The 14,859-nt window shown below is 36.1% G+C and overlaps 2 protein-coding genes across 2 annotated transcripts; one reads left to right on the top strand and one right to left on the bottom strand.

Annotated features, from left to right (window-relative positions):
- The first annotated feature begins 289 nt into the window (after window positions 1-289).
- On the top strand, window positions 290-5,108 carry LOC135690496 (nuclear transport factor 2). Its single transcript, XM_065208062.2, has 4 exons — window positions 290-469; window positions 2,716-2,787; window positions 3,771-3,869; window positions 4,756-5,108. Exons 1-4 carry the CDS (start codon window positions 380-382, stop codon window positions 4,870-4,872), a joined length of 378 nt encoding a protein of 125 aa, XP_065064134.1. The 5' UTR covers window positions 290-379; the 3' UTR covers window positions 4,873-5,108.
- A 5,166-nt stretch (window positions 5,109-10,274) lies between these two features.
- LOC148960294 (somatostatin receptor type 3-like) lies at window positions 10,275-11,003 on the bottom strand. Its single transcript, XM_089115378.1, has one exon. The coding sequence runs from the start codon at window positions 11,001-11,003 to the stop codon at window positions 10,275-10,277; it is 729 nt and encodes a 242-aa protein (XP_088971504.1).
- Between the last annotated feature and the right edge of the window lie 3,856 nt (window positions 11,004-14,859).

The following is a 14,859-nucleotide window of genomic DNA, read 5'->3' as shown; positions in this document are numbered from 1 at the left end:
GAATTATTGAAGAACATTCCTAAAAAGTTGTTTAAGAAGGGTATAGCCTCATGTACATGCATATTTTCTTGATTCCCTCTGTCATGAAAGGCGATGCTTACCTTTTTCTGTTTATGATATCATAATGTTTGTTACCGTTTTAAAAAGTAGTCAATTGTGAATTTAAATTTCTAGTTTTTGATCTTGGGTAGGGGCAAGAGATCGCATCGGGGTCTTATTCAAAGGGCCTTGAAGCAGGGAGCGTTATCTTGACGCCCACCATGAGTATTTTACGAGGCTGTCTTTTGTAGCCCCCATTGCACGCTGAGCTCTCGGCCTAGGCGTTTGTTAGTTTCGGTGGACGGTGGGGTGAAAAGTTGGTGCCACTTACAAATCAACAATGGCGGACATGAAAACCATTGCCAATCAATTTGTTCAACATTATTATACAACATTTGATAACAGCCGTGAACAATTAATCAACTTATACGTAAGTGTTTTGAGTTTTCATAGTCCTAAGCCTCCGACCCAATTTCTGAGAATTATGCATGGCTAGGCCTTACACTGAGAGTGCCCAGAATCTCCTTCAACTCCAAATTTTTGCATCGATGTTGAAAATTCAATTTTCGAAATGTACCAGTATGATTCATCTGACAGAACTAGAGGTCAAAAGCTTGATTTGCCATTTGGAAGGTTTGGCGCCACCAATATTTGTCCTCCTCCTCCTTGTAGCGGATTTGATGCGGGCACACCTAAAATCCCTTCCTCATTTAAAGTATGTTACCAACCCCATCGCTAAATTTGGACAAAATAGTCTATTATAAAATGAAATTGAAGACTAGGAATTATATTTTCATGAACCTACTGATGTTTTTCCTGTAAAACCAATGACATTGTTACACCCTATTATTATAACGTTGGGGTTTGCCAAAAATTTATTAGAACTAGGAGGTTTCCCTCCTTGAGGAGGTAATTGAGGAGGAACAAGGAGGTAAGGTGAAGTAGTATAAGAAAAAAGCAAAAAATTCAAAAATTTACCTGGCCATATTAGAATACAGAAATAATGGTGTATATATTTTACCAAGATATAAAATAAGAGAACCAAGATAGTCCAACTTAAACCCCTCAATTTACCTCCCTTTTTGCTTCCTGATTCTCTGTGGAACAAGTTCTGTTTTCCAAACAAGACCATCTTTGATAAGAGCAAGCCTTGGTGAGGCGAATGAGCCGCTGCTCTCATATTTCTATATGTTTTAGTACAGTTTCTAACTACTTTTCCTTTGCCAACTTTTGTGTTTTGTACAGTTTTGTATGCCCTTTGCGAAGGGAAAGTGGCAATTTGATCTATTCATGATCTATTATTGGACCGTGAGTTTGATTGCTCTCAGCTATGCGTGTTGATAGAACCCATTGTTTGAGTGTTTGAACAGTCAGTTCAGAAATTGATTACTTCAACATTTTGTCTCCAAAAAGGGCATACATAACATGATAGTTGGTGAAGGGAAAGTAGTTAGAAACCATCTTGAAACACAATAGAAATGTAAAAGCAACATCATTTGCCTTGCCAAGGCTTGCTCTTGCTAAAGGTGGTCTTGTTTCAGACAACAGAACCCGATCAACCCAGAATCGAGATGCAAAAAGGGAGGTTAATCTAGGGGTTTGAGTTAGACTTACTTGGTTCTCTTATTTCATCCTGATTCAACCTATCAGCCTTTTGGTACTATTGAGAACCCTGAAGTCTCAAATCATCCAAAAATATAAACACCAAGCCCCAGCAAAAATTATGAAAAGAGTGTCTTGTTATGGAGAGAAAGTGGGTAGAAGGAGTGGTATTTGGGAGCAGAATTCAAAGATATAAAATTACGTACGTAAAATACTGATTGTTGGGTTTTCATTGACATCCTTTTCTGTAGTAAATGCTGATTGTGCTACATGATTAACCAGAAATCAGAAAAAATTGAAAAGCTGCAAGATATACAACTCTAAGAAAAAAAAATGGATGACATTTTGTGTCTACCACTTTTGTGACTGCAATTTTTTGAGTTTTGGGCAAAATGCATGCATTGAAACAGAGACCATATTTTCACAGATACATCAATTTTCACAGTCATTCATGATCCAAACAAAGCTGCTGCCGACATGAACCACAATCTGACCCTGGTCAGCCTTTGGGCATGTAAATGGAGAATAACCTTCAATCCAGAACATACTAAGAAAGCAGTGGAGTTGACTTTCTCCAAGAAAAGACCTCCTGTAAATCACCCATATTCTTCAATAACGTCCCTGTAAAAAATGCGTAAGAGTAAAAACACCTTGGGATCATATTGGACTCCAAATTGTTCTTTTCTAGTCACATCAGAGCTGCCATCACAAAAGCTGTATCTAGATTATAACATATGCTACATCCCACATAATATTTGAGAATTTTGTCATGATGTTGTATTACCTAATCTAATGGAAAAACTTGAAGCTGTCCAATACTTCCTGCACTAGCAATAACGGGTGCCTAAAAGGGTATGTCCTGTGAAAAGTGGTATGACGAACTTGGGTAGGAATCATTGAACTTTCGACAATGGAGCAGACGCCTCATCCTTTTTTATAAAGTAATCAACAATCTGACTTCAGATTACACAAGATATCCCATTCCTTGTCTACAAGAGTCCACCTATGATCTTCGCAGACACGCTCAGTTTGGCAAATACTTAAATAGATTTTTATTTGTTCAATGTTTTCTAGGTACCCCAATCTACTCTTTCATTTGAAGGCACAGACTTACAAGGAGAAGTACAGATTTCAGAGAAGTTAAAGGTATGAATTGCTAGAATTTGTTGCTATATTAGTTTTTATAGAATATGAATATTATTGGTCTCAAAAAGCGTGGGTGTCCCTAGGTGAAGCAAATTAGTCTTCAATAAACCAGAAACAAGTTTGTCTTGTGCTTGAAAACTATCCCAGTCCCTACTCCTCTGCAAAGGCCTAATGTTATGCAGTTCTTTTCGTGAGCAAAATTATGTATGTGTGACAAATCGCACATGTAAACAAATTTGCGTGTGCGATCGCACTTGTAAGAAAATTGTAAGTGCAAACTGACAAAATTGGTAAAAGGAGCAAGAAAGGTAAAAGCCACTCAAATACGTGCAAGAGCAAAACTCAATTCAATCAATACATAACAGATTTTGTTGCCCTTAGTAGCCATCTTTCAAAAGTCGTTGTCACTCTCCAAAGTTACAAGAGCAAATAAAAGTTGTTTCCAACAGCAACTTGCTTTCAGGGCACAATTACGTTTTGACAGGAAATCAGTTATTACATTTAACATGCTAATTAACATGCTAGACGCTAAGTTGAAAAGAGCATCCAGTTAAAAGCCAAACATCACTTTCGAAAATTGGAAAAATCATATTATGGCCAAAAGTGCTAATCAAGTATCAAGGGAAAAGGATAAACAATCATGAGACCATGGGAAATTGATGTTAACAGAAAACTGCAAAAACATCTGTTTGCGCGTGTGGTGAAAAGCACACACAATTTAACTTGCGCGTGAGAATTGTAATAAATACTCACAAGCTCTGTCTAAATTGTACCTACAATTTTATGATGATTATTAAAGAGGTGCCGCCTATGTGAATAATGAAGTTAAGCAATTGCCTTCTGCCCAATTATAGCAGTTTATATAGGCATTGTTTAAGGTACCTTGGAGCTGTGCTTTGGAGCTGTACTTTGGAGCTGTGATTTGGAGCTGTGATTAGTTACCTTGGAGCTTTCAATTGATATTGTTTTCGTTTGGGTTTTAGGGTCTTCCATTTCAAAAGGTAGAGCATTCAGTAACAACAGTTGATGTCCAGCCAACTGTTGATAACGGATTGATTGTTTTTGTAATTGGTCAACTGAAGGTAAATTTTGCTTTCTTTTTTATAACAATTTTTTTGCTGCAAGCTCCTTGAAATCTGTATATACCTTTTCTAAAGAATGCCAATCATTTGAATTTCTAAAGAATGTGGCTCATCATTTGAATCCGATCAATTGGTTGTGTTTGTTGTATTGATAATCCTTTTCTTTAGGCTCTGGGTTTTTCTCTTGTGTTTTACTGCGTTGTTGCCTTATAATTTTGTTGTTCATATTGTTTTTGAATTATTCTATCAACCTACAAATTGCTTCCCTGCCAGCAGTACCCCCTTTTTTAAGCCCCACCTTGTAAGTGAAAATTGCTAATAAGCCACCAAACTAGCATCATTATTTTGTCCTTTTAATAAGCAGTCATTGCAGATTAATCGAAATACAACAGTACAGAACACATCATTTAGACCACAATGTTTAATGGATTGATAATATCAATATATTTGAATAAAATATCTTTTTGTGCTTTGATATAAAATTTGGTTTGATATTTTAGAAAGTTATAGAGTAGAATTGAATATAAAATGGACTTAAAGATTACAAAACGAGCTATTCGTGTAGCGACTTGGAGACAATTCATATAAGCCCTCTCCCCACACATATAAACAACAACATCATTTAACCTCCCCTCTCTAATTAGCCCTTGGCAAATAACTTCCTAAAATAGTAAGCCAGGAGGGGGGGGGGCTAATTCAAGGATCTTTGTTATCATTATCAGCATTTACAGAGTTTCTCTACATTTTTACTCTGAAGGCCATGCACATTTTGGCCCTTGTGTTCTCTCTTCTTGTCTCGTTTTCTTATCAGTTGGATTACAAGTAACTGTGTTTTATAATTAGATTAATATATGACCCTGTTCACTACAGTCCCATTCTTTTTTAGACTGATTCGGATCCTCCACATGGCTTCTCTCAAGTCTTCCATCTGAAACAGAATCCTGTAACTAATAGCTTGGTCGTACTCAATGACATATTCAGATTGATGCTTCACCATGGATAACAATTTTAGAGATCTTGTATTGTAGCCCACAGCCTCTCTTCAATGGTTCACTTTGCAGAGACTATCCTTGTATCAGAACCAAATACGCAATTAATGTTTGTAAGGTAACAAAAGGTAGCTGATGCTGGTATTGTTACAGTTCTCAAAGAATGGTTTCGTCAATCATTGTTTGATTTATTTCTTTTCTAATACTCCTCCATGTTGTATCTTTATTAACAAAATTCCATTCTGTAGTCTATGGTATTGCTCTGTTTGTCAAATATTTCTTACTGGTTTTTAAAAATTTGTGTATGATCTTGTTAAAAAATGTGAAGAAATCTGTTCTACTGCTTACATTAAGCAATATTGTGGATCTTCATTGCTTTAGAAATCCCAAGTTATATCTGTTTTCCTTATATAAAAATTGATTTCAAATTATTAAGTACGCCAATCAGGCTTTCCTGGGAAAGGCATGCGATTGCACTAGCAGGCATTGGTACATGCCTCCCCACACTGGGATGTGCGTTTTATCGCACGCCATGTTTTAAAATAAGATGACAGAATGGCTTTTAATCGAGATATTTACTAAGTTAAATCTGCAGTACTTGCACTTTTCACTCGATTAGTTCCCCGAAAATATGTATTTATTTAAAATTCCTTTCAAAATTGACGAAAACAATTCCGATTTACTATTACTAGATTTATATGGATTAATCGCCTTTACTCATTATTTTCGTTTTCAACATACTCAAGAAATTGTTCCTGGTGTTGCCTTAACACACGAGCTTCATTAACTTATTTTCTTTTATCTAGTTTCAAAGTTTTCCTTGTTTAGTTTCGAAACTTTCCCTTGTTGAGTCTGTGCTTAAATCACAAAAACATATTATGTAATCCAAATTAGAAATTGTAAAAACAGCTTTGTGTACTGTTATAACATTGAATTTGCCAAGTCAGTTTACTAGCCACAGTTTGCATAAACCTTGAAACATTTCCAATGTCATTGGCCTGCTTACTGACTAACAATTCCATTATCTAATTTCTAAATCATAAATGTTATCCCAATTTCTTAGAGAATATTTATTTATTTTTTCTAATTCATAATTCCTTCCCTTTTCCTTCCAATCAGCCAAAATTCCCGAAAAAAGGTTAACTACTTTCAAGAGGAAGCACTGTTAAATTGAGGGCTGTAAAGTTCTTCCCCATCTACTCTCTGCATCGAGGGTCGCTAGGCAGAGCATATTTTTTAACCTTCTGATTAGAGATGGAATATATTCTTTATAGCTATTTCAATGTCGAAGACGCGAAGTTTGCCTACCATAAACTTAGATCTTTGAGCCCGCTTGCCAAAGGCTTGACAAGGGTTATCGTGGTCTAGGAGACCCTACTTCAACTTAAAACACACCTTGATAGGTTCCCAATTTTTTTAGTCAAAAACTTTTCTAAAGATATGATTAATAACATGACATGATCAACTACCGGACACATCTTTTTGATAAAAATAAACGAAAGCTAAAAACCTGACACACACTACATTCAATATTTCTTCCGGCTTACCTTGCTTTAGTTAAAACCACATATATTTTTTGTTAAAGTTGTGGGGGAAGTGATGAAATGAGTTGAGAAATGAGGTTTTATAGCTCCATATATGCAACTGAACTTTTTTAGAAATCGGGCAAAACATAAAAATCACTCCTACCACAGTCTAGGAGTGCAAAATGCCATGTCTTACTCATATGATGACATACTAAGAGAAATTTTAGCAATTGTTGGCTATGGCACCCTTCTTATTTCCTCAGTGTAATCTTAATTGTTTGTGATGAAGGCACCGTAGTACCAAATTCTTTACCGACCTCGACTTTCGCCTCTGTTGTTTCCTCGTTGTTGTTCCTGTCTATTAATATGAACTTTGTCTTCTCTGCCTTTAAGCTTTCAGCATGAAGCTTATTAGTAACAGCTACGCCTTTAACTTGGTTGAAATCTTGAGCCTATTAAGTGCTTTTCTCGTAATGAAATCTCAGTTAACGTTGAAGAGAAATGGTGACAGAATGTAGCCTTGTCAGACACTCTGTTCGATGCCCCTGATTCAAAACATGGAGAAGCTTTATTAGATCGTTATCATTGCATTATGTGTAATTGTGAGTATTCTTTACTTTGATATCAAGACCTGTGTCATTGGAAAAAATAGTTTTCACGCCATCTTTTAAGACCAATTATAAAGCAAATATGTCAGAACTGTGGTTCTTAAGTTTGTTATCATCTATAGTCTCCGTTTTTTAAAAAGTTTCTTATAAAAAAAGGGAAAAGCTCCTTGAATGAAACGGGTCACGACCAAAAGGCAGTTTTTTGTGCCGGTGTCATATGCGTTTCGGTAACCTTATGCATTTTGGTCCGGGTACACAAACGCATGACAATTTTGGTTATGCAAAAGCGTACCCATGCACTTAAACAATAGGGTACCAAAACGAATGGTGGAACTTAGCATACAAAACGGTCCGGGTACACAAACGAATGACAATTTTGGTTATGCAAAAACGTACCCAAGCATTTAAACAATAGGGTACCAAAACGAATAGTGGAATTTGGCATGCGAACCGGTCGAATGTTCTGGTTCATATTGTTCAGAATGAGTAGAACAATTAAACTATTTTTGTAAAAGGGATGCGAATAAGAAGGGGTGCTGTAAGTTTATGCAAAAAGTACAACATTAATGGCGACTCCAAACTTTGCGTGATTGTGTAAATATTAAACTCTTAAAAACGTGTCAAAACATCGCACAATGATGAAGTCACATGATCTGAAACATATTGCGTTTCACAACAATGTTACATTTTTGCATATGGTGCCAAAACTTATATTACACCGGCTCCTTGGATAAACAACTTTGAAAAAAGTCTCTTTCTCAGTCTCTTTTTGCCTTATGTATGTTTTTTATAGCAGGTTTTCGCCTTTTATAGGCATCTGCCACAATTACACTACCATGGACTTGTGATTCTGAAAGATCTTTGTGCCCTTTCGTTGAAGTTTTGGATCCACAAATTAGCTGTTATTTCAGCAAATAGAAGGCATTTTTGCATGTCCTATTGCAAGAATACTAAAAAGAACGAAATGTGACTAGATTTGTACGAACAAAAGAAGAGGCAAACCAGTTACTGCAGATAACATCAACGCCCCCAGGCTTTCAAAAATAACATTTAATGTATCTTCCAGTCAGTTTATGCTAATTGCATCTTCAAGCGAATAATCAGACATCTACTGTGCAAGATGATTGCAATAGTCCGTTACTTGGATGAGTTAATTACTGGTGGAATAATTGAAGAAAGATAATAACAGATCTACCTCAAAGCTTATGAAATCTACAAAGAGATGTTATGAGAAAATAGGGATCAAATTTCAATCAACTGCAAAACATATTTATAGTTATAGTCAATTGCTGATATCGTATCAGCTCAGCTGGAGTAATAACGCTAATGCACTTTTTGAGCTTAAATCCAAAGAACGAAACTTCTGTCTTGGCAGAAGATCAAGATTCAAGTTACAACACATCGAAGAAAGCCTCAAGTAAAAACTTGCAAATCAGGAAGAAAATAGGTCCTAAAATAGGCATTGATCTGACTCATTTTTTGAAGTTGTAAATTAATATTGTAGGTCTGTAATTGTAGAAAGTGTGGATTTGTAAATAATGAATTTTCTTGTAGTTCTTCACTAGGAACCAGTTTTTGTTAATTTTCTTAGTGTTTCATCTTGTTTAATGGTAATTTGTGTTACTCAGTCGGCTTTGGATTTTTATAGTAATTGAAATCTTAACTGGATCTTAATGTTGATAAGGACAGAAAGAAGCAATTTTTTCTAAAAGGAGCGTTTTCCAGCGTTCTAAAAAGCGTGGCTTCAAACTTTTCTAGCGCAAGCCCCCAATTCCGTTACAGCCCCCCTCCCACTTTAGGACCAATGTGTGTTACAAACTAGATGGGATAAATCGATGAGAATGAAAGTGCGATGTTTCAAAAGAAGAAGAAGAGACCACCACAATCTTTACATCCGTGAGGGAAAATATATTTTGCAATCCGCAATCAGGTTCTCGTTAGTATTAAAACTTTTTGAAGCGAAGATTCGATGACAAAGAATTTGATGAGCTGAATGCAATTAAGAACTTGCCATCAGCAAAAAGAGACTTGAAAAGCTTCAACCAGCTTTTGAACCGGAAAAAAATATAGCACATTTAGCATATTTGAATTACTTTTGTTTGATCACGCAAACTTCGAGTTCCGTTCAGCTGCAAAAACACATCTATAATTCTGCTCAAAAGTCTGATAAACAAGATTGCTTTCAAGAGGTTTTGAAGATGCAAGGAAGAAAAAATCAACTTTGACGAAGATCCGAAAAACGATTTAATAGGGTTTCCTTACGATACCTTTTGCTAACAAACTAAGACATGGCTAAATGATGCATATTTTTTAAACCCATCCTATATTGTTTAAGAGTCAAGCACCATTGAACCTTTGGTTAGCAAAAATTGCCTAGAGGATGTTGGAAAATGGGAAAGATAACTAAGCTAATTGAAAGTAAAGATGATAAAATTCGTGCTGCCTTAATTCTGCTTGATAATTTCCTTAGTCTGCCAACTGCCTTATGAAGTTGTTTGATAGATTGCATTTAATTACACAACAAAGAACCTTCTAGAAAGTACAGGAATAACTTATAGAATACTCTAGAGGTATATTGACATTTTTGAAAATTACTTTTTATTTGTGTAGAAATCACAAATAGTCGTCAAATGACGTAATCTGCTATTTGAATGGCTAATGTATAAACTCTTTTTAATTTCCTTTCCAAGACTTTATTAGGGGCTTGCAGCTGACAAGGTAATTAATTGCTGACGGATCGAAACTCACTTTATACTTTTATTTGTATGAAGGAATATAGCTATAAGCTTTACACTAAGAAATCAAGATGATTTTACTACGCTCCTACACTTCCTGGCTCTGCAAAACAGTGAACGCTAAGTCCGGTTTCACTGTACATTGCAACGTCCTGCTTTCCCCGTATGTTTCCAAAAACACATGTGACATGGGAAGTATGGAAGCGAGGGTCGGATACTTAATGATCTCACTCATGTTTATGTCACAAGTGTCACAAAAACAAAATATGCATGCATCAAATTGTAAGCCTCAATAGTCTTTTCTCATAAAAAGAGATTTCGGAGCAATACTTGTTTTGTACTTCCCGGCGAATGATAGGTGTCCTTTCCTTATCAAACAAGGCTTTCAAGGAAAAGGCTTCAAATATTTTAGGTAGTATTTAAACGCTGAGCTGCACTTTTGCTGATCGATGGAGTGCTTCTAGTACATCATAACCTGAAATTACATTTTATTTTTTGTTGTTAGTGGTTTATGGTCGATGGTGCTTAAAGATAAGGATGGAATGGGTCAGTTCCGCTCCAGTTTCTTCTGAAGAAGCCCTTTGAAAAAGTAAACCAGTGGGTCCAGTAACGGATTGAGCAGAATCGTTTTGAATTTAAGGATCGGTCTTCTAGAAATGAGCCGTGCGACAGCGTATGGATAGGAGCAAATGGTAAAGGCAACCACAACTAAAATGCATGTTATCGTCACGGCAAATTCATCGCCTCGCGACTGGCTTTCACTGTGCCGCATTTGCCTCATTTTCGCAGCTCGCCTCGTAACAGTGAAAACAATCATTCCATATATAATTATTATAGCAAAGCCTGAAGAAAAAAGTAACCCAGAGAAAATGTACATGGCCGTAAACCAAGCGGCATCTGAATTGTCTGCGGGAGCGGCGAAACGGCGTGCGTATGAAATGACAGATAATGCAATACCACCGACCCATGCAGCGGCTATAAGCGTGTTTATTGTACGAAAGGTCATCCATCCAGCGTGTTTTAAAGGATATTTGACTGCTAACAATCGGTCAACTCCAAGAACGATAATGTTTGTTACAGAAGACATGACGGCAAATATTTCGAGCGGAAACTGGACCAAGTGCCGCGCTGATTGGCCATACATCGACTCATCATGCACCAGGTTGTAAAACGCTTGACAAACGTATAACAGAGAAACGAGCATGTCGGCAACACATAAGCTGAGAAGTGTTCTCTCGAAATTCAGGATTTTCTTTTTGCGAATAATAATAACCATTTCGACCCCATTCAGCAGCACAGCCAGCAAGCAAACAGTAGCATTGCCTGGGTTAAAAGGCAGGAGACCATCAAAAGGCGTTTCGTTCGTTCGATTCGTCTTGTTAAACATTGGTGCCTTTCTTGCCAGTGTGTCTTCGGTGTATAATTTGCATCGAAATTTAACTTTCCATTTGTCAATGATGTGCTAACTTTGTTCTTGACCAAAGGCCTTCAACGATGCTGCTGGTTGATTTTATGCCTCATTACAAGTATTCGAACTGAATGATCAGCCGCCAGGGCCCCTGACGACGGGGGACCGGAGGGCAATGTCCGCTCTTTTTTTCGCAAAACGAAATAAATTTCTTGAAAATTCTTTTGTTTTTAATCCTTAGTCTCTCAACACGTCCCCCTCCCCCGCCGCTCTGGCCACAGAAAGATTGACCGCTATATTCAGATGGAAGCTGTTTAAACACAAGTAAGTTCATCAGCTATGCGCTCGGATAGAAGCATAATCAATTAAGCAATAAAGTTTGAAATATAATGTATTGTAAGGCCATTGAAAAGAACAGATATTTGGTTTTCTCAAAAATTCGTGCACGTGAGTCTGAAAAATTTTCTTGCCTTCAACGAAAATGATTTTTGCACAGGCAAATATGACAATAAAATATCCGGATTGACAAAATGACACAAAATGGCTGAGCAAAAGAGTGTTTGCTGCCTTCCGAGCAAACCTGATCGATTCCCCCTATTTTGCCCTTAACCATTATTTAATACACTCTTATTTGACGCTCTGATACCTTATTTTCTTTCTTTATTTAAAGTTGGCACAATTTCTAGCTATGTATATTCAAGCTAATTAAAACCAACTAATTATAATTAACAACGCTGAATGTAATCTAATTCAAAGATAGCCGATTTTGCATACATATTTCTTGCAAAGATTACAAGTACAATTGAGCGATGTAAATTCTCAGAATTTTCTTTTGAACATTTGCAAGGTGGGGGAGGACTTTATCTCGTTTGGAACTGAGTTCCATGTTTGGCTGCATCTGTATGATACGGCATATACTTTGTAATGTGGTTCCGCGGGCATTCATATATGGAAAATATTTCATCCATAAAAGTTGGATTCAAACCGTTAAATGTTCTGTAAATTTCTTTTGCAAGATATTGTACATTTTTCTAATGAGAAGTTATTGCTTTATTATATTTTAAAAGTTGTTCAAAAGTTGATTCATAATCATCACGAGCTATTCTCATTGCTCTTTCATGAATCTGGTTTATCCGGTTATTACTTTTCCTACTGTAAAACATCCAAATCAGAGATCAATGATTAAAGTATGATAATATGAACGTTTTGATTAAAAGAATTCGCTTAGATTTGTTCATAAACGAAGCAATCCTGGCTAGAGCGTTTACCTTTTTCCCAGCTTCTTTACAAAAAACCTAAATATGTTCTTCTAATCTAAGTTAATGGTCTAGTGTTACTCCCAAAAGTTTAACATTCTTACTTTCTATTATAGTAGAACCATTTATTTGAATTTTAGATTCCTTTAAATTGGGTTGGTTTAAATCTTACAAGCTTGCTTTTATCGCTATTGAGCACCAAATTTTTTTCATAAAACCATTTATTAAGAATAGCTGCTTCCAATTCTAAGTTGTCAGTTAGTTCAATTATATCAGTACTTGACAGCTAAATTGTATTGTCATCTGCATAGTTGCATAAGTTGCTTTTGTTAAAATGCAGAGAATATCGTTTATGTAAATATTGAAAAGCAACGGGCCTAGGATTGATCCTTGAGGAACTCTGCTTTGTTTCCATCCAATCACTAAAATCTGAGTTTATTTTAACTCGTTGAACTCTTTTATGTAGATACCTATACGTAAATTTCATTGCATTGTCGCTGAAGCCATAAAATTTATATTTGGCTAGTAGAAGTATATGGGGTAAACAATAAAATACTTTGAATAAAACCATATACACTGCACCAGCCACACCTTTTTTATCCAGGCACTTTTTCAGGCCTTCAATAAGTCGTAAGAAAGCGTATTGTGCGCTATAACCTTTTCTGAATCCACAAAGCAAAGGAAATAGTTTAACACCGATGTAATTCTAGATTTGATTGAACATTATTCTCTCAAATATCTTTGAAGCTGAGAGGAGCACACTTCTTGTTCTATAATTCTCTTTTCTAGTTGACTCTCTCTTTTTTGAAATAGGGCACACATTAGCCATTTTCATAAGAAAGGGAAATGTTTTATCAGAGAGAGATCGATTGAATTTTTCAGCTAGTGGTCCAGAGACAACGTCTATTGCCATTTTAAGAACTTTTTTCTTGGGGAGATGCTATCGGCTTCTGTTTATTTGTCTTCCTCTGGATTGTAAATTATCTCTCTTACATTATCGGAAGTTACATTTTCAAAGTTAAATTTAGGGACTTTGATCAAACGGTTTCTTGATTTCTAAAATACTACGGTGGTTTTCAAAGCATTTCAATTGATCTAATAGTGACGAAGCTGTCCTTTCGTCAAACGTCTGTTGCACATTATCAGATAAAGGTCGGGCTATATTGAGGCTTTCAGTAGTATTTACGAAGTGATTATTCAACGTTTGTCTACTATTTTGCTGTCGGACAGGATTTTATCGTACCTTAAGTAGTTTGATGCAAGAAAACCTCAACCACCGAACAATGGCACCGTAAGGTATGCGACAAATGAAATATTTTACTAAAGTCTTCCCTGCCGTTTAGCTACTTGAAATGTACAAAACGATACGGCTGCTTTTATTCTTTTCTTTGAAAAACAAGTGTCTTTAAAATGTTTTTGTATTAAGAACAAATTCTTCTTAATTCTATACCAATTGTTGCATAATTGTCCTCAGGCTTTCCTTTGTGGGAACTTTCATGATGCTCACCCACCTTAGTTTCTTCTCTCTGACCTCTTTCACAAAGATGATACATACTTACTGTCCCTTTCATTTTCAGTCATTTCTCTACTCTGTATGGTTACCCCATATCCAGTATGCTCACATCAGTTTCTTATATTCTAATAAAAACTTTTCCCTGTCAATTCCTACAAAAGTTAATTTGCAACAGGCCAGCCTGAGTTAGAAAGTAAGACAATAAAAACCTGCAAGCAAGAGAACTCAGAAAATGGAAAGAAATATCTATAAAGCTCTGGCCTCTGGGTTTTTCCCTGTTTCTGCAGCATAAGATATGGTATGAACAGCTTTGTTCAAATAAAAAACCTTTCTGATTCTAACCAATGGAGGGAGAACAACACATTTTGCTGAAAGCCTTGCAAGAAATGCCGAAAGTATCAAGAAAGCTGTGGCAATCGAAAGTGTGGCTTTAGTTCCATTTTTAGTGACATGCTGCGTTGAATAACCATCATGTTTGCACCTAACTTTGTTGGTCATTGATTCTTTCTTCGTCCTACCCTCGTGCCATTTCTCACATTTACTTTTATAACCCTTCCACCCAAACAGAAGTTCACAAGGAATTCCTTTCCTGTAAACCTCAATAATTACATAAAACAAGTTCACAATTTAACACCAAGTGCAAACCCTTAAAGCCAACTAAAGTCAGTTCTGAATACAAAAGCATCGATTTTGCATTTGCAATTCAAAGATAATTTCTTCGGTGAATACCTCGGTATTTTTAAGTATCATATAGATAAAAGTGATTGATGAATCATGCTTTGTAGTGCAAATTTGATCTTTTGCGTTCATCTCGTCCAAATTAAAAAGCTTTCGCTGAATCACAGCAAATTTCAGCACATTCTGTTGTTCCAAAACGCTTTTGATGATTTTGAGGATGAAATTTGGGGTGCTAAGCCTCATTAATGGGCGAGAGATGTATTTAATGAATTGAGTG

The sequence above is a fragment of the Rhopilema esculentum genome, chromosome 4 (genome assembly GCF_057945365.1).
Source record: "Rhopilema esculentum isolate cy_ngs chromosome 4, ASM5794536v1, whole genome shotgun sequence".
NCBI lineage: Eukaryota > Metazoa > Cnidaria > Scyphozoa > Rhizostomeae > Rhizostomatidae > Rhopilema > Rhopilema esculentum.
Note: the sequence above shows the minus strand (reverse complement) of the source record. Positions and strands in the feature narration are given on the sequence as shown.